Source organism: Hetaerina americana, unplaced genomic scaffold, assembly GCF_022747635.1.
Source record: "Hetaerina americana unplaced genomic scaffold, ioHetAmer1.1.p SCAF_19, whole genome shotgun sequence".
NCBI classification, from domain to species: domain Eukaryota; kingdom Metazoa; phylum Arthropoda; class Insecta; order Odonata; family Calopterygidae; genus Hetaerina; species Hetaerina americana.
Window position 1 is genome coordinate 1,962,906 of NW_027286752.1, and position 21,593 is coordinate 1,984,498.

Sequence of the window (21,593 nt, forward strand, 5' to 3'; positions counted from 1 at the left end):
CAACAAGGGGTTTGCCTTCATATTAAATAAAGAGGTAGGAAGAAGTGAAGTCAGCATTGAAGAAACAGCAGATAGAATATTAATAGTAGAGATATAAGCAGAAACGACAAACTTGGTTAATGTTCAGGTATACATGCCCCTGATCAACCATAAGGAGGAAGAGGACGATAGGATATACGATCAGTTAGAGGACATAATCGCGTGTGTTCCAGCAGGGAAACATGTGATAGTGATGACGGATTGGAATGCGACAGTAGGCAAAGGCAGAGATGGTGATGATGTGGGGGACCCTGGTTTAGGCACGAGGAATGACTGCGGGGAGAAAGCAGTTGAGTTCTGCAGGAGACAGGGGTTAGTCATCACCAACACTTGGTTTAGACACCACAAAAGACGCAGGTACATATGGAAAATGCCAGGTGACTCAGAAAGGTATCAACTAGATTATATCCTGGTTAGGCACATGTTGAGGAACAGTGTGATTAATTCGTACAGCTTCATGGGAGCGGATGTGGACTCTGACCACAATTTAGTTGTTATGAAATGTAGTGTCCGTTTCAAAAAGATAAGGCGGGGGCGACAGGTTAGGAAATGGAATTTAGAAGCATTAAATGGATTGAAGAGGCTGGCCGCGGACTTTGTGAGATCAGTTTTAGTTCCTATTCTGAAAAAGGTAAAGGCCACGTCATGTGAGCACTACAGGATAATAAGTTTGATATCCCACGCAGCTAAAGTTGTTCTCAGGGTCATAAGTAAAAGGATAGAGAGTAGGGAAAATGATTACTTAGGGGATGATCAGTTGGAGTGTGGGATGGGGTAAGGCATGTGTGATGCCATTGCAGTAATGAGATAATTAATTCAGAAGAATATAGAATGCAAACAGGAGGTATTTGCCTGTTTCGTGGATTTCTAAAAAGCGTTTGATGGAGTGAATTGGGAAAAACTAATGAGTACATTGCAGAAAATAGGAATAGATTGGAGGGAAAGGAGGCTAATCCGCAACCTGTACATGTCTCAGACTGCCCAGGTGCGGGTGGGAAACGGGGAGTCAGGATGGGCAGTGTTAGGAAGGGGTGTAAGGCAGGGTTGCCCATTATCACCGTTGCTGTTCAACCTGTATGCAGAGGAAATGATCAAAGAGGCATGGGAAGAACTCGAGGTAGGAATGAAAGTGGGCGGGGAATTCGTAAAATCAGTTAGGTTTGCTGATGACCAAGCTTTAGTTTGTCAGTCAGCCAAGGGGCTGCAAGCATTGCTTAGTGAACTGGAAATTCAGTGCGACATGTATGGGATGAGAATCAATATTAATAAAACGAAAGTTATGCAATTTTCTATAAAGAAAAAGGCTAAACTAAACTTGGATTTTTTTTGCTTTACTAAATAAATTACAGTAATGACTGCGCACAAAAAATATAAGATTATGTTCTTAATAACAATGACAAATATGCTCTGTGAGTTAGCAATAGCCCCTATGTATTACAGCCAAGTCCAGTAGACTTAGGCAGTTTTCATGAGAAATATGACTCAAATGAATATTCCACACCAAAATATTCAGTTTAATGGGTTTAATCATGTAGGCATTGGATATTGAACTCTCAAAAGTGTTAATATTGGTATGACACTATTATTTTGGGGAAGGCATAGTCAGATATGTGCTGAAATTGGAGAAGTTCCTCGTGTTACCTGATTATAATGATATCCTAGTCATGGCATTGGTCCTTGAACGTAGCACTTCATAATTAAAAAACCATAATCGCAGTAATCAACCTGAAGGTTGTTTAGCTAGGTGATGGTATTGTTTACACAGTACTACTCCCGACAGCGTGTTAAATTCACACATCAGGGTAGGGGGGCCAGATCCTTTCCATGTGCCGCTTATGGTTTCCCAGGAAGATCTGGTACTCAAAAAATCACATATCTTGGGAGGAGCCGCTGGTGCCCAGAGATGCTGGCCTGGGAATTGAACCCATGCCCTACGGTCAGTAGTCCAATGCTCTACCCCTGGATTACCGCAATCCTTTTAATAATTATGTTCGAGGGTAATTAGAAAACTTCTCGGAATGGAATAGAAGTAAATGACTTACCACAGTGAACTTTTTTTATTTTTCAATCTATTCTCCTTGGACACTAATTGACTTGGTCCAGCAATGTTCCAATGTCTTGTTCCGATTTCAAAAATTAGATTCCTTCAGGTCTGCAAAATAACTCCTCTACTTCGTCTGTTAGTCCTTTGTTTGAAGGGAATTACCATCCACCGAGGAAAATTTTTAGTTTGAGTTGTAAATCTGATGGAGCCAAATCGGGCAAATATGGCAGTGTGGAAACAATTTGTATCTTAGTTCACCTATTTTTTCCATTGCAACAACAATTGTGTATGGGTGTGTATTGTCTTGATGAAAGATAACTTTCTTACTTGCCAAACCTGGCCTTTTTTCATGTATATTTAGCTCTAGTCTGATACTACAACCCTGGTGGTTAGCGTAGTATTGCCCAGTAATTGTTTCATCACCAGAAAGAATCCCTTTTGCATACAAGAAAACTGAGCATCACCTTTCCGGCCGACTGTATTGCCTTTGCTTTCTTTGGTGGTGGTGAATCAACAAGTTTCCTCTGCTTTGATTGTTGTTTGGTCTCTGAGGTATAGTAAGTGACCAAGTTTCATCTGTGGTCACAAACGGGTGCAGAAAATGCTGTTGGCTGCTCTTAAAATGAGTCAAACATCGTTTGGAAATTTTCATTCTGATGCGTTTGTGATTCTGCATCAAGATTCGCAGCACCCATCTAGCAGATAATTTTCTCATATCCAATTCCTCTGTTAAAATGTGAAATGCTCGTTCAGATGACATCCCCGCAGCTTCAGCGATTTCTCGTACTTTGTCAGCAATCCTCCATGATCATTTTATGAACTTTTGTAATAATATCTGGGGCTGGCTGACCACTTCCTGGATCATCATCTAAGCTGTCTTGACCAAACTCGTTTGTCCACTTGGTAACAGTTGAATATCAAGGAGCAGAGTCCTTCAGTTTGTTCTAAAGGTCTGCATGGATTTCCTTTGCCTTCATGCCTTTCTTTACGAAGTATTTAATCACTGCTCAAATACCAATTTTTTCCTTCTTCACCAATCTCTACACGCGAGTATTAACAGAAATGCATGTACAGATCTCTTCCCATAGCAATGACACATTATGTTTTTCTCCTAAAGGATTACCTACAAGGGTTACTATTTATGTTTTGAGCCTTCACATCACTAAGTGCCTAGGCGCCATCTGAAAGTTTGACCCTTTTAATGCTAACTTACTTCAGTACATTTTGTTATTTGATCATAACTTGTGTTGTGTACAGTGACTCGAAAGTTTTGTCTCAGTGAAAAAATGGAGTTAACTCGTGAACACTTTCGAGCAATGATTTTTTATGACTTTCGACATGGATTATCAAGAGAGGAGTGCATCGATCAGCTTACTTCTATTTATGGCGATGAAGCCCAATCCTTTGCCACTGTGAAACACTGGTGTAATAATTTCCATCATGGCCACCATTTGCTCGGTGACAAAAGTTGTGAAGGTCGTCCAAAATCAGTTGTGCAGAAAACATCGATGCTGTGCAAGAACTAGTGAAGGAAGATTGTCATGTGACTTATCGTGAGATTGAGGCATCCTTGGAGCTTAGTATGATGAACATCAATAAGATATTGCATGAACATTTAGCTTTGAAAAAAATTTGTTCGCATTGGATCCCGCATAATTTGGCAAAAGCTCAAAAAGATGGTCGTGTCAATTGGTGCGAAGAAATGCTCAAGAAATACAATCGTGGTGCATCAAAAGCTGTGTATAACATCTGCACGGGTGACGAATCTTGGATCTATGCATATGAGCCCAAAACAAAGCTGCAATTCCCTCTATGGGTCATCCAAGACGAGCCAAATCCAACAAAGTGATTCGTGCACGAAGCTTATTGAAGCAAATGATTGCCTGTTTTTTTGGAATAACTGGACATGTGGAAACTGTACGATTAGAGCAACATAGAACCAGGAATTCTGAATGGTACACGTGCATTTATTTGCCAGAAGTGCTTGGTGAAGTGCGTAAAAAGAAGTGGCAACTTATTATTTTTGTGACCTTTAATGCCCTACCCTGTATAAACATCTTTAATTAAGCATTTAAACCTTAAAGTATGATTTTAGATTTAAGATTAATCTTTTATGACAGAAAATAGATATCTTATGCAATTCTCAGGATTTGAAGTATGTGGTTATAGAAACTTTTTTCCTTCTGAGGACTTTTCGTTTATGAGTAATGATAATTTTTACTACAAGGGACGTCAGCCTCCAAAAGTAATTGGATTCATAAATCCATAATTATAGTAAAAACAGAGTAACAGCTGAGGAATTTATCCAAGTGGAGAGATTGATGTTATAATCATAAACTTTGCAAAAGTTACATTTTAGTGAACTTTTTCCATTTTTATCTGAAATTTGTATTTGCAATCAGACCATCTTTGGTAGTATATTAGGTATGTTAATGGACCAGCTTTAAAGGATTACAATGTAATTGTTGTTCTTTCGAGGCGTGTTATTAACTGTCCATTGGTGGTTCGTGCCCCAGATTTTGGTGATGAGTTTAAAACATCTCCAGATATTCAATTTGAATTATTTTAAAAATTCTGATATCATTATCCTAAGTATGGGTGGAGTGAGTAGTAAGAGCTACGTCAAAACATTGATTTTATCCTTTGCCGTATCTCATCAACTCCCTCCTCCTTGTGAAAGCTTTGTTGTTCAAAACAATCCTCCTTCTGATGTCTCTACTTGGTCCAATAAACTACCAAGATAATGTAAACTGTTCTATCTGCTCTCGTTTTCACCCTCCAATTTTAACATTTCACTTATCTGCTTTTTGAAAACCTCATACCCTTTGTTTGTTTACGTTGATCTTCATCTTACACCTATCACATTGTTTTTTTAATCTGTTCCTCAATGGTTTTAACCCATAGGCTGACTAGCTAACTAAAGCTTGATCATCTGCAAATCTGATTTTATGGCTTTCCCAAATACTTTCACTGCTGCCTCCAACCCTTTCCATGCCTCTATTACTTCCACTTGTATATTGAAACAAAGAGATGATACTGGACATTCCCTGTCTTACTCCCCTATCATGATCTCTACTTGAGGTGCTTTTTGGATAGCACTTTGAGTGAGTTCATCGTCTGTGGTATGGGACGTTAAACTGCAAACACCTTGGCACCTTTTAACAAGAGTAGGTTAATGCCGATGCCGGGTTTATCTCCACCCTTCTTTTCCCATCCATCCCTAATGGTGCAAATGACCTTAGCCTGTCGGTTGCCTCCCATAAAAACCACTACTACTACCGAAAGGTGAGGTTATTTGCGCCATTAGGGATGGATGATAAAAGAGGAAGGGTGGAGAGAAACCTGGCATCAGCATTAGCCTTATTGAAAGGCACCAAGGGGTCCACAGCTTAACATCCCATCCGACAGGCACTCTCCTCTGCTGTGTGAGGTTGGGCAGTCTGAGATGTAGATAAGTTATCTCTCTCTTGAATCAACTCCTATTTTCAGCAATACATTCATTAATTTTACTGAATTTAGACTATTGAAATCCTCTTAAAATCCATGAAATAATCACCTAAATCTTGATTGCACTCTGTTCCTTTATATTATTACCCTCATTGCTGCTATGGTAACATGCTTACTTCTCCACTTCTGGGGTCCAAACTGATCATGCCCTAAGTAGCCACTTGCCCTCCTCTCCATCTTTTATTGATCAGCCTAGATATTTTGTGAAATCAAACATGTTTTATAGTTCTCAAATATGACTGTATTTCCCTGCTTTAGGTTGTGAACTAACCCTAAGGCCCTTTTTTGATCTAATTTTTTTGTAGATTTGATGAAATCTTCCAGCCAAATTTCAACCCTCATAAATGCTACATATTAATCCACGCAAACTCTTCCTTCCATATTTCACAAGGCCCATAAGTAGTTCTGCCAGAATTTTTTCTGGATCTAGATCTAAGCTATCCCCATTTATGTTATATCCTCTTCCTATTTCTAACCATCTTGACCTCCCTTACTATGTAAATCCTATATACATTCTTCCCATTTCTCTTGAATTTATATGGGATTCAGTAAATAATTTGCCTGACTTATCTTTGATTGCTTGCATGGTTTTTGCCTTCTTTCATCCTAGCAGTGCTTTAACCTTCCTGTGCAGTGCACCAACTTAACCCTTCTGTGGTAAACTTTCCTTACACTGCATCTTCCATCATGCGTCTTTTGCTCTATTTGTATCCCGCCTTAGTTTATTTTTGTCACTTAATAATTCGTTCTGTCTAGTTCTGTATTTACATTCTTCCATTTCCTTCTCTACTCTATCTTTCTAACCATCTTATCTTAAATCTATGATTTCCTTTTCCCATTAGCTGTTCCTATAGTTTCATTTGTGGCTTTCAATATCCCTATTTCAGTGTGTTCCCCTATTTTTTTTGTGTAATATGCATCTCCATTTTCTAACTCATAAGTTTCTCTAACACCTGCTGATACTCCTTTCTTGTCGTTCCTGTTAACGCTTCCAAATTCTATTTCGTTAAACATCTTCCCTGTTTTATCTTTTTCAATTGGATGTTAGTCTTCATTAATACTAATTTATAATCTAAATCCTCTCCCAGGAAATTGTGCAAATTAATCACGCTGTTCTTAATTTTGTCCTCGTGTACCTACCTTTTGGGGTGTTTGAACCAAGTGTTCGTTATGGTTAATTCCTGTCTCCTGCAGAACTCCATTGCTTTAATCCCACTGTCATTCCTTCCTCCTAAACCATAGTCCACTATCTCACCGCCATTGCTTCCTTTGCATACTGTTGTGTTCCAATCTTCCATCACTATCGAATGTTTCCCTCCATGAACACCCGCAATTATGTACTCTTAATTGATTGTTGGCATGTAGACCTGAATAGCGACCAAGTTCACTGGTTAAGTTGTAGCTTCTTCTAATAACATTCTATTGCACACCTATTCTTAGTTTACCATGCATCTTGAATCTGTCATATGTTTTAACTTCATATCTTTAGGTGATAAACACCAAAGCAATGTTAGCTGCATTTTTTGTACATGTGAATTAGAGCAATGGTTAATTGTGGCAGTGTTGCATGAATCTCAAAATATTATTTCACATAGGCAACAGGCACAAAAACCACAAAAAAATCCTGAAAAATTAATAAAATTAATTTATAGGATTTGCCTAAAAAATGCTTGTATACTTTCGCTTCTCTCCTTCACACTTTTTTGTCTTAAAACTGAATAAAACTCTAGTACACATATTTTATCCATATTTGTTTTGATTATTACCTTCATGAAAGCAATTAATATTTTAACTAAGTATGTGTAGTAGTAGTTTTTGCGGTATAGTTACTTTTTTCCCCTGAATTATATTCCCAATTTAGATGTTTATATTGAGAAAATATAATGACCAGTTAAAAAATGAATGGCATCACATTTCATCTGGTTCTATATAGATAATTCCTATACCTAATTCCTAACAAACTCAATTTTTGTACAAATAGAGCCCAATGAAATTGATGTGATTCACTGTGAAAACTCATGTTTTCTATTTTTTTATTTTATTTTATTTGTGTACCAACAATAGGTAATATGATAGGTTAGTCCCCTTTGTTTGGCAACCAGTATTCATAAAACTTATGATTATTTTTTTTTTTGGATTCTCAACTTTTCTGACGATGCACGAGTAAATATTTTGATGTTTTTTGTATATATTTACATGTACTAGATGATAAAAGTGATAATTGACGTAAATATTTATGGCGTTACTAAAATTGTACCTTGTCATTAAAAGCTGGGATTGCAAATAATGCATACATGTGAGTGAAATTGAATGCATAGCTGTGAGCTACTTTTTTTCTTGGGCGTAAGATTTTTCAGTGCAAAGAATATGCCATGGCTTGTGAACAGAGTAATAGAAAAAAATTGCGTTTTTTATAGATCAGCACTTCGTCCTTGTTGCCGATCTTAAAAGTTTAAACTTGTGTATCACAATTGCTGGCAAGTTGTGTTATCACCCAGTTAGATTCCTGCTAGCGATCCTCATTTATGGCTAATTTCGGTGAATTTTCAATCTATATTAAAGTTAGATAATAATAATAATAATAATAATACTTTATTCATTTTAAAAATGGTACAACCATATTAAATGTCGTCAATCATAATATTACTTAATATATAAACATAAGTTCTTAAATGTGATGAAGGTTGTCACAAAAGAATTCATCCAATGAGTAAAGTGGGTGAGCAAGTAACCAGGTATATACCCTATTCTTGAAACTCTGGATACCATCTGATTTCAACTGAGTAGGCAGATAGTTATACAGTCGTATGTTCATATTGTGAAATGTGTTGTAAGTTGATGACAATCTACAATAAGTAGTATTTAGATTCGATTTACCTCTTGTGGAATAGTTATGGAGGTTGGATCTTAATTGGTAAGTTTCTAGATTAACTTTCACATGAATCAGAGCCTTAAAGATATACAAACAAAATACAGTCATGATTCTATGCCTAATAAAAAAAGGTTTGCAGGAATCACGTGGTGGTATATTAGCAAGAGAGCGAATAGCTCTCTTTTGCAGTAGCAAAATTTGTTTAACATGAGGGGAATGACCCCATAACTCAACACCATAATTCAAATGACATTGAAAGAAGGCATGGTAAAGTGTTAAACGATACTCATTTGAAATGATAAAGTTGAGCTTTCTTAACATATAAACAGCTTTACTAAGTTTATTACAGGTCTGACTGATGTGAGTCTCCCAATTAAGTTTTGTATCAATATAAATTCCTAGTATTTTAGCAGTTTCAATATCAGTTGTTTTTGATTTAAGACTGCACACAATATGCTGAGTTTTGTTAGTATTTAATTGTAAATGATTAACATCAAACCATTCCTTAGCCTGTTTTTGGGTAGCGCTAGATCGTAACTTTGCATCTTCTGGATGTTGACACTTTTGCACAAAAGTAGTGTCATCAGCATATAAAACAGATCTAGGTTTCATATTACAGGGCAAATCATTAATCATGATAATGAAAAGTACTGGGCCAAGCACAGAGCCCTGTTATTATTCAGATACAGATTCAATACAGATTTTTTTGACTAAATCTGATGTTTGTGATTGCATTAAAGATTTTTCATGCATTTCTTTTAAAATGAAGGAAAATTGATCAGGATCATTTTTTAAAGCAATGGTAAAATGAAATGATTCCCAGATAAAGCTAAATGCATTTAGGCATTTACAAACATAAAATTGAGTCAGCAGCTTGTGTACTTATATGTAACGGCCTATTCACTAGTTGCTAACAGTGAAGGAAATGTCAGCATCAGGGGAAAATATGTGATTCATTTTTTTGTATCTTTTGTTGTCCATTTTGATGAGATTGAGCAAGATTTAAAAAAAAGTGTTTTTGACAGTTCTTTAAAAAGAAAAACGAAGAGGGCATTTCAGTTGGAAGGGAGGAAATGTTTAATCCTGGCTGGTGTAATACTGTAGGGAATTGGGAAATAAATGACTTAATGGTTCATTATTGAAGTTACAGGAGTAAAAAATTTTCAACAAAATTAATTTTTATATTTTCTTATCATTGGAATGGCAACGTTTTAAATTGTAATTATTGTAGTACCATAGTTCAAGTCCCAAGCCTCTTTAGAAATACTTTGATGTTAATGCATTGCATAAAAATATTCATTGTTATTGCTGATGATTATCATAATCAGTAGAGTAAGATATTTAATTACTGTTTTTGATTTTCTTTTCAACCCTTAGTACAAGCAGTGGAGCAAAGACCTGGATGAAGGCAAAATGCCAGAAGAAATGGAAGCTCTATTGGAGGAGGTGGGAAGGATGAAGCAGGAAAAACAGTGAGTTGGTTCAGTGAACTGAAGCCATGAACAGCTGGAATGGGTTTTGGAAGTTCAAGATACAGGTATGTGATAAAAATAAAATAGAAGTGCATATGATAATGAGTGATTAAATATGATTAGTTTCTTTTTTATGTTTGGCTAAGAAGTAAATAGGCTTATTTGATGTTTTTTTTAAATATTCGAATGATATTTTGTTATATTTGACAAAGGTCGTGCTTTTAATGGAAATTGATATGTTTAGATAATATGAGTACTCGATGAAAGAGTGAAAAATGCCTGAAAGGCAATGAGTAGATCATCTGGTCGGTTTTAACAATGAATTGCAATAGGTGAGCTTATCCTCCACTAAATTCATTCAGACCAAATCCTTATAAATTTGTTAAATTATTTAATTGCTATATCAATGAATGTCATTAATTTGGATTGGTCTCTGATATTTCAAAAAATTTTAATTGATAATCCAAAATTCTCACAATGTGTTTACTGAGAGTATGCCATATTTTTACTTTAGCCTTAGAAGATTTTCATTTTACCGGTAACACCATCATATTATATTAATTTTTATTGTAATTTGTTAAAGAATTTACCATCAAATTTCAGTATTTGCTTAACTTAAAGAATTGCCTGGTATTCAAAATTAAGATGAACTTTGAAAGAACCCTAATAGAAGTTATGCCAATGAAGAAGTCCACCCAATAGAAGTTTTTAAATGAGAAATTTGGCAGTTAGATTCGGTTGTTAGCACTGATTAGATATTGTCTCCTGATTGATAAGTCTAATTTGAATTTTGATTGAAGATTTATGGAATAGTGTTTCATTAAATCAAAAAGTGCAAACTCTGGGACAAAAAAATACCTTAAAAGCTGTAATTTAACTGTAAATCCTAAATTTTCACTTGCATGTTTTAGCGTGTGGGTTCAAGTGCACGAGTTTTGGCAGACTATAGTTGTATGTAACAGATAGAATTGGACTTGTTGAGCCGAGAAATAAACATTAATTCTGAATCTCAACTGTTGGAAGTAAAAATCTAAGTCTGTTCTTCTTAAATCATTTCAAACATCTACTCAATTTTCAATTCCATACCATTTTATAAGTAAAATAAAAAATTTTGAAAATCAAATCTTTTAAATAGTAAACTAATATATATTAAAAGTTTACGGATCACTTAACAAAATATGAAATATCCACTCTTATTAGAAAAAGATATAAAAATTTGTAACATTTATATTGGGTAATTGAATTGTGAACATTTTCTGAGGAATTCATTATATTATGCTTCAATAACTAATTTATTTGTTAAGTCTCATTTATTTTTAGTATTTTGTTATAATATGAATTTAGCAAATGACATAAAGTGACATATATACTTTAAAATATGGATTAATCATGGAATAATTATGGGTCTTAGTCTATGAATAAGAGAAATTTGCCCACATTTGTAACTGAGATACATAAATTTTAGGTATTAACTGCAGTGATATTTGTCTTCCCCTTAATAGTGGGTTAGGATTAAAATAAATACACTTTTCAGTTGCACTTTTTGAAGTAGCTTTTGACTCAATACAATTAAATTCAGCAAACTGTGCATGTTTCTGAAAATTTTACATGTTAATAAATTTGGGTACTCCCTTTGCTGTTCTCTGGGAGTTCAATGGTGCTAGTCATTTATATACATGCATTGAAATGAATCTTGTATTTCACGCCATGGTGTAAGTTATGGACTTAGAGGATGTGACCTTAGTGTGCTTATAATTTGTGCTATCATTGATCAGAGCTTGCAAAATTGAACAAGATTTTGGTTTGTGATATGTTTACTATTCATTACTAGTTTAAAGTTTTCATTTTATTTCCTTTAGGAATCATATAAGTTAAATATTCAGGAGTTAAATTCTACTTTCAATTTTTAATAATTAATCAAATTTTGGTTCAACCCAAGAAAATGCTTTATTTGTATTATAATATTTGTGAAGGACGTTTCTGCTATGAAATAATTTATTTTGCTTATCATTCCTTTGAGCAAACACTTCTGCTTATTTATCACTTTATAATAATATGACACATTAAAATTACTTCATCAGGCACTGTCAAGAGGAACTAAGAAGTTGGAGCAGATTGAAGAAAAGGAGATGGGAATGGAAGGATGGGGATGTGATTGTGTTTTAATTGAGAGAATGAATTATTAGTTCATATGTTAGTGTGTCAGGTGATGGCTAGATGTGATAAATGTGAACAATTCCTACTTTAGAGGAAATATTATTTTATAGTTTATTTGCAATAATTGTTAAGTCATCCAGATTTTGTTAAACTGAAGTTATCTTTTACACAAAGTGGCTTGTGTATTTGTACAAAAATATATTTGGTGTTTTCCATGAAATTGCATATAAGTTTTATTAAATGCAGTCTATTTTTAAGTGATATGGAACATATTTTATGAGATGTGTATTTGCAGATAAATGTGTGCAAAAATTAAGATTTATTGATATTGTGGAGTGTGTTCAGGTTTAATCTCACTTGACTTGAGAAAACGAGGGTGAATGCAGGTTTTACTTTGATGTTTTTTCAAGTTTGCCAAAATAATAATATTATTTCTTATTGTAATTTCCACTTCATGTTTTGCTAGAAAATTTTGTTTTAATTTTACTGAGTAGTGCCTCTAAGACAAAAATTGCATTTTTCTCTGTACCTACCTACTTTCCACTTATTTATCATGACTTTTGATTAGCTTAATAAATTTTTTACCTAGTATTTGTTGTCTATTTTTCACTTAATTGAGTGTAACATGCTTAAATATCTTAATCTTTTCTCTTCTTCTGCTTTTACATAGAACTAAAATGTTCATATATTTCTATTTACAAAATCTTATATTAGATAATATTATTTTGTGATTTTTAAGTTTGAGCTATCATTTTTAAATTATATATGTGTATGAAATATTGGTGCCCTCCCTTTGGCAAGTCTTATTCAAAATCTCCTTCATTTGTTACCCATTAACCCATTGTTAAAATTAGCATGCGAGAAAAGTGTCCTACCCTCATTAGACTCTGATTATTACTTTCAGATCTTATAATATTTTAGATTATATTTTTATCTTATTAGATCATATTCAGTGTCTATCACAAGGAAGGCAGTTCTTTGCCAATATTTTTTTTGCCAAATTCTGGCTATAAACAGAAGCATATAATATGTTGCCCATAGTCAGTCTTATGAAATGGTGATAGTAATATTCTCACAGTTAGAGGAGGTATTAACTCTTTAACAAACTGAGTGTCGACTCTAGGGATTATGCATCTCTAATGTTGTGATATTTCAATCAAAACCGAGTAGATAAGAACTTTCCAGCTATTTTTAAAGCTTTTTGTGGAGGCAAGGAGGATTAGTTACAAATTGTTTACTCTGAATTTAAGATTCTGCTTATTTTTTATGTTAATTCTTTAAATATGCACTAATTAGTTGAACTTATATTCATCATATTTCCTAAATTAAACATGTAGTATAGGTGGTCAGCATTGATGGAATCTCATCCAAAATAATGTCAAACACTCATATTGTTATTAATGCAACTTTTTTCATTATTTGATATTTTTGCTACGTATGATTACTCAACCAGCTCTTCAGGCTATTATTAGGTTGACATGTGATCAGACAGCTTTTAGTATTCATCATTCTCCCACTAAGTAAGGTACATGAACACATGCATGCATAACATTTCTTAAATTTTAATTTGTGAAAGTTATATATTACTTTGGTAGCACTTTTATGCTTATGATTATGTTAATTTGCCATTCAGCTCTTCAAAATTTGAAAATTCAAATAAGGTTTTCTATAATCTTTAAATCACATAATTTTAATTTATTAGTAATTAAATGTCTTTGTGTGGACAATTATGTATGAGCATAATTTTTGGCATTAGGTGTAAGTATGTTCAACGTTTCCCTAATGTGCATAATCCACATATTTTAATGTACCTTACATGTCCTTGTGTGAGTGTGTGTGAGGGTCCTGGCATTGCTCTAATTATCGTTGTTACTGTATCTTACCATATGAATAAAAATGATGATAAGGTAGGTTTAAGTGTCTTTTAAGACAGTAACTTTTATAGCAATAGATAATATTCAATTTGAAGGACTTCACCAGAACTATGGTATTCCATTGAAATTATAAATGTATTTTTCTACTAACTGATACTATTACCTCATGTGTAGATTTTATGTCATAGGTTATTTTAAGATTTAAATGTTCTGTCATCTATACCATACAACTTTCATTTAAGTAATTGAAACAATTAATTATTGCTAAAAATATGCATATTGGCTGTGATAGTAACACAAATTGACCTTGAATATTAAATATGCATGTAAAAAATTAACAAAATGCAGATAATTTTTATAGAAATGTGTCTTTCAAGTGATGTGTCATAGATTTTATGCAATGGGCATTGAAATTCAAAAGCAAATGTTGGCCCTTAGATGGCAGTTAGCTTTAGGCAATTAAAGTTTCTCTATGGATTTCATCTATTTAATACCATAGCACTGTGCAGATATTATATATTAATGTGATTTGTTTAAATTCATTGCCGTTCAACCCATTTTTAATTCTACTAAATGGATTCAATTTCTTAAAACCTATAACGACTATTAATGTAAAACATTTCTCTGTAAATTGTATGCAAGTACTTGCTAATCATTGGTGCGCAAAATTAATTACTGTAAAGTGGATTCTTCCTGATAGCTAAAGAGCTATCGTAAGTTTAAAATCCACGTAGAATTAAGCTAGGTCATGTGCTTCTGTGGTTTTGGACAAGGTTGCTGCAGTCCTGGAAAATATGAATAACTCTGGAAAATTAAGACATTCAAAGGTTTATTACTGGATATATTAGAAAGTTAGCTGAATTTCTTAAAGTATCAAAACATTTTAGAGGAAAATATTTAGAAAGCACTTCATGATGCCAGGATTTGGCCAGGAATGTTATTGTATACTTACATGGCATCTCATCTGACTTCAATATAGGCTGATGCAGAAGGAACAATAAATATTCTGATGGGTGGTAGTGATTATTCTAAGGAAAAAAGTTCATATGTAAATTGTTCAACTTCAATTATTTACTGTGCTTCAATAATAAGTATTAAAAAATATGATTTACTTTTTGCATATTAGGATGTAATTGCTGACATTTTGAATATTGAAAAAAACACAGATGAAAGAGTTTTATTATTCCCATGAAAATATTTAAAATTATTACGATTGTGAACATTGAATTTTGCAGCTCTTGTGATTTATAAGAATTTTGTGGCAATATGTTGCTAGAAGTTTTTTAATTGGAATAATCATTGCCACTTCATATATGCATTTCCTTCAAAATCAGCCCTGATTTTAAAAGTTGTGTTTGTAGTATAGACTAATGAGAGGATTGGGAGATGAAATTTAAATGCTGATTAATTGGTCTTGCTGAAACTTTCATTGGGAAAAATTGAAATTTGGCCTAAAAGGCATGGCCATCTAATGATATTCATAAACCCAGGAATGTTGTAATCCTGTTACTGTAGTCTTTGTTATGCTATTATTTGCTTTATGCTTAGTTGAGCTCTTTTTAATGTTAATTCAATTCTCAAGTTTGTTGAAATCATACGTGAAATCATTTGTGTAGGCCTTTTATCATAGGTTAGTACTTGGAATGAAGTGGAAATAATAACAGGAAAAATGTCGCATCTTCTAAATATATTTAGTTGTCCAGAGCAAACACTCAAGTTCTCCATTGAGATTGGTACAAAAGTAATTCTTTATGGAATGATTTACAGGCATATGAAATCAAATTGCATATCAAGTCAACCAGCTTACTTGAGCTAGAAATAACTCGAGTTTCAAAAAGAATTATTTACTTCATTAACAAAAATAGTTGAATATTTTATACAAAAGTTTTAAAATGAGTTTATGAGATGGTTTTAGTCCATTTGTGTAGAATTAAGTTTACTTATGTGTTCTGTATACATTGTGTGGCCCTGATTATTGCTTGAATTAATTAATAGGTAATTGTTTATGGCCAAACAAACTAAATCCATTTATTCAAGTTTAAGAAGTCCCTTTTACCTCCGAAAGATCTTGTAAATAGTATATTTTAACCTCCTTAGTGTGAAGTTATCATTCTAATCTAGGACAGAATCATTATCTATTCATAAATAATAATTCAATTGGCACCAGCCCAAATTTCAGAAGTCTCTTCCTGTAAAAGGTGGGCTTTCCACTATAATATACATGTCTGCTACCTTCATAAAATTTTAATGCTCACAATGCTTTGTTTGTGGTGTTCTTATATAATGCTCTCAGAAGGATAATATTGTGTACAGTTGACATTGAAGAGAAATATGTTGTCAAATTCAACTTCTGGCGAAATTTAATAAGAGATTTTTGAACATTGATGTGCATAAGAATTAAATGTAGTGCAGAATTACCACAGCCTTAAATAGTTTGTAAGTTCAAGCAGCAAATGCGTTTCATCATCGTGTACCATAATTGAAAGCCTGACCCTTTCAATGATGGTGATAATGTCTAATTGGTACTTGTTCAGGAATCACTGTACATTGCATGTTGTGCATGTATTCTTATAATATTTGCTCTCATTATTGATTATATCCTTTAACAAAGACTTTTATTATATTTAATTGTATTCCTTTGATGGGAAGGTTTGTGTAAATTTATGGCCGGTTAAGTAATTTTAATAATCAGTTACTTTGATGTGATACGTGCATTAAATGTATATATATATATACATAAAATAGGTCTATATATATTAGTACCGGAACTGAATCAAATAGCAGTTGCTCAAAGATTGTGAAAAATTTAATAATTAATAGGAAGATTGTTGTTATAGTTAATTTGCAGTGGATTGCATTTTTAATGATTTTTGTTAGAATACTAATGTATGTGATAGCATATATATCTCTGATTTGTATAGTTAATTTCTATTAATTATATGTGAATTTCATATCTCGTAGCAATTTTGACGGATAATTATTGTAAAATAGGTGTATATTATGAATGATATAAGAAAAATACAATTTCATATATTATTGCAAGCAGAGCTGGCTTGCTCGTATTAATGTGGATTTATATTCTGAAAATTAATCGAATATTTATGGATTTTTTAAAGCTTTCTTATTCCATAATGAGTAATTAATCTTTATGAACCAAAGTAGAATTAATAATACAATTAGCCATGCCAGTTTATCTGAATAAGCATTTTTTGCATAATACGTATTTGCATGTGTAAATATGAAGGCATTCGATAAAAATTCAATATGTTAGTACATCTATGATAAAGTGCAGTTATTTTTACTTTAAATGTGTAGTGCATGTATAATATGCCTAACTCACCTCTGTATCATTTTAAAAGTCTTAAAAATTCTGATTACATTAAAGTTTCATAGTTGAGGTATAGCCCTGCTCTTGATTATATTTTTAAGCATGTTTTGATTCTGGACAATAGCATTATAAAATTCAAGTACATACATATGTACCTGGATGTACATATGTATGTACTTGAATTGTTTGATCATTGCCTATGCTTGGAATGTTGAGATTTGATTTCTGAACCCATTCTCCATGAGCCATATTCTGATTCAATATCACCATCTTCATGCGTTGGATGAACTTTTGATTCTTCCACTTCTTTGCCCTATTCTGCCCTCCTTCATTCCTTTCTTTTCTCTTTTTCCCCCTCGTAGGATATACTGTAACACTTGAATGATTTGGGATAGATGCCACCAGTAATTTGGTATGTTAAATTATTTCAAAATTGATATAATAGCAGTATTGTGCATTGTTAAGTGTGTTCATGAGGCGAATTCACTTCTGCCGTTGTGTTTGGGTGATAAAATGGGGAAGAGGGGAATGTAGGAGAAGATTCCAGAGTTGTCACTACTTTTCTCCGGGGTAGATCCAAGGCATGCTGGCATCTGTGTATTCTCCTTGTCAAATAATTTGCATCTGCAGTATTTAAATCTGAAGTTTGTTTGACTCCAACCCTACATACTTTCCTGCCAAATTTAAATTATTTATTAGCCCTAATAGTACTGTATTATGCCTCTCTAGGCCAATGAATTTGCCACTGTACTTTTCTCATTTGAGCTGTTTATTTTGACTTCCTGTCTATATTGTATTCATAACTGATTCAATACATCTCAAAGTGTGTCCAGTCCATTTGGTATTGCCTCAAGGTATAGCCAGTATCTCATTAAATACTTTTATGACAAGCTAACAGGCTGTGCGGTAACGTGCATTGTCCTCTTTTTAAGTTATCATGATATAATAATTCTTTACATCTTGTCAACTCTTTTAAAAAGGGAAAATTGTTAATCATGCTCACAAAAATTTTGGCCATTACTAAAACTTGACAAACCCATGCACCCACCGACATCTTACTCTTAGCAAACCAAGTAATACATACAGTAAGTTACTGGGGATAAATTATAATAAACTCCCCTAAATCAAGCATGGGTCTTGTAACAGTTCAAAAGATAATACATGTATCTGGTATCCTGACCCCTTTATGTAAGTTTTCTATACCCATTAGCATTAACACGAAGTTTAGGAGGGAGAGAAAATTCTTTTTGTCAGAGAGTGTAATATGAAAATTTTATATACAAAGTTTATTTTTCATGATTTCACAGCAAGCACACATTATTTATGTATGCAAACTAATACATTAATGTATAAGTGGGCAAATTCATTCTGCTTGTAGGTATGCACAAGCTGTCAGTGGAGGGGCACAGAGGTATCAAAGGGATTCAAAAATACATGTCAGGACTCCTCTCTCCCTCCTTGGCCGTAATTAAAAAAAAATTAATCAAGTGTGGGCTTTTCTCTTGGCAGTCTTCATGAAAGGGATAAAACAAATGTAAAACTGACTTCTCTGGTTTGCTTACAAATTTATATGTTGAGACTAGAATCATTGCTGAAGTGATAGGATTGGACACTGCAGGAGCCACTGGTGCTCCCCTGTTATTTTAGTTTATTGAGAAGTGATAAGTAGGAAAATATCATAGTCTCAAAATATGGGTCCTTACAATGCTCTCTCCCCTCCTGTGCACACACCTGGCTGGGGAACAGAGAATAATTTTTCATCATTCTTGGACATTTTCTGTAGCGCAATTGGATTGGAGATCCGGTCAAGTCAGTTAAGAAGAGAAAATACCATAATGTTTCATAAGACTGGCATTAAAATTTCAGCATAGATATAGCTTTGGTTCAGGCACTTTGATGTGCCATATGTATTAATGCATGAAGTAACTTCACTGCTTATTGCTGAAGAATTTTAGCCAGATATTGCAATTTAATATGGTATGATTATCATGATTATTCATTAAAGCATGATGGTTTTTCTTTGTCTTATAATTTTTTTTCTAGTGCATGTTCTTAAAAAAATTAATATATACATATCTAATACAAAATTGTATTCTGTAAAGTGTACATATATTTTGTGTAGGTATTTCAGCCGCAACTCAGGTTTTTTGTTATTGAAATATTGTACATAAATATGACAATAAAAATGAATATTGGCCAATATTAATACCAATTAGTTTAGTTTTATGCCTAGTTTATTAATATATTGGTTTTGTTATCAGCTTCTGATTGTATCTTAATTATTTGCTTGTATGAACAAATAAGAATGCTATACAAACTTTTAATTATCCATTATATTATAAGCAGTCCTTAAAATTGCCAGATATGTGAGTGCATTCTTAGAATATATTCAAGGGATAATATGAAATGGCTTTTAATGGCAATCATTAGCAATCTGACTGATCTTAAATGTCAGCTTTTGGTGTTCTCTGTAGATGAAGCTAGACAAATTCAGTTATTTTAAAAATAATACTTATGAAAAGTTCTGAAATTGTTACACAATTTCTAGTTGTTCTCATATAAGTTTCCTTCTAAGCTAAGGTTAAGTATGCAATTGAAGTCCAGAGTGCATTTACTGGATTACTAATTACATTTTAATACAACTGATTATCTTATCTCCATTACCACATAACATTTTTAATTCAACAATGTATTCATTTGGTAAGTGCATCATGATAGTGATGCAAACAAAATGCAGTTTGCTATCATCACGAAATGTTGGTAATTCATATTTCTGTGCATGGAAGGAGATAAAATGTCTATATATGAACTATTTAACACTATAATGCTATATCACATTTAGAGCATCATAGTTTGGCTTGGCATGTGATTTATTTTGATCTTCAACAATTATTTATAAAGTAAATATTATTTTTTGCTTAACTTTTCTGTGAGACTTCACTAAAAGCTTGCTGTGTAGGTGGAAATAGTAGACAGCCACACTTAATGGTATCATTAACTAACCAGTCTCATTTATCAGCTAGGACTCGAGGTCTGTCTGATAAATAGCCTAAATGCTTGTATTTCCTACACTGGTAATAAAACTAATAGTGTGTGAAATTCAGATGTTTAGCCTTAGGGCTACAGTTATCCTCCCTTTATATTTACTGTTCACAAGTTTGAATGATACTTCGGTATTTAGTTTGTATTTTCTTGCCTTTAAGATAACATATTTTATATTTGTGACATGGTCATTTTTTGATTTGTAATTTTAAGAAAAAGACATTTATTTTCAGTTATACCAATGGGAGTACTATTTTTCTAAATAACTCGAGCAATATTCCATCAGCCCAATATAATTTATCTCTCTTGATAAATCATTTTTATTCTCCATGACTCAAAAGCTAGTCCTTAACATTATTATCCGTTCATAAAATAAAAGCATATAAAATGTTCATTATTGGTATAGTTCTTCATGAATATGATTAAATATGCCATAATACCCTATAACAAGTCATATCAAGATAATAGTATTTATTTTAATTTTGTTATGTTAAAAGTTCCTAAATGAAGGATGTATTATTATTGGCTTGAGGCCATAATTAAGTGGGAATCAGGGTTGTGACCTTTTTTGGATTTTTACTAAACGCTGTACCTAAAGATAATAAAATAGGTCACAGGTTACCTTATAATGACAAGAGGTCATACAGGCAAAGTAAATGAATGATCAAGTGTAGTGACTTATTCAGACTGCTTTGTGAAGGGTTCAAATACATTAATTGATTTATGTTATATGGAGATTCAGTCCGTAAACCTGCAGACGATTAACTAAAACCCAGTTTGGTGGCACTGTGGTGGATATTGTTATAATAACTAATGCCCAGGCTGCTAATTTGATCAAAATGGTTCTTTCATTTTCATTATTCTTACCAATAGAAATTTGAAAGCCCTCAGAACCCTAAATTGTGCCAGTGATTATTAAGCTTCATTGTATAAAGGCATAAATGGATTTTACTAGACATATCATTTCCAATAATAATTTAACTGAACAGCCAGGCATGAAACAAAAGCACCATTAACTTCTTAAGAATTGATTTTAGTGTAAATTTAACTTTGATGTGCATGACTGGGCAAAGGATAAACGCCAATATAAGAAATCCTGAGTTCATTCCAATGATCACGTTGAATGGACTGGTAATTAATAAAACAAATATTTTTAAATTTCCTCATCAAATTAAAATATCACCAAAAATTTAATCATTGCCAATATGTGCTGCTGTTAAAACCAATTACCTGAAGGTATACCACATGTAATCAGAAG

General features: G+C 33.1%; 1 protein-coding gene across 3 annotated transcripts in view; it reads left to right on the forward strand.

The window, feature by feature from the left end:
- The window catches only part of REPTOR-BP (REPTOR-binding partner), a 140,964-nt gene extending 128,282 nt beyond the window's left edge, over positions 1 to 12,682 (forward strand). For all 3 annotated transcript variants that reach the window (XM_071584455.1, XM_071584454.1, XM_071584456.1), the window contains exons 4-5: positions 9,840 to 9,999; positions 12,016 to 12,682. In XM_071584455.1, coding sequence (XP_071440556.1) covers positions 9,840 to 9,938 — 99 coding nt within the window. In that variant the 3' untranslated portion in view covers positions 9,939 to 9,999; positions 12,016 to 12,682. The remainder of the gene's footprint in view (positions 1 to 9,839; positions 10,000 to 12,015) is intronic.
- The last annotated feature ends 8,911 nt before the right edge of the window (positions 12,683 to 21,593 follow it).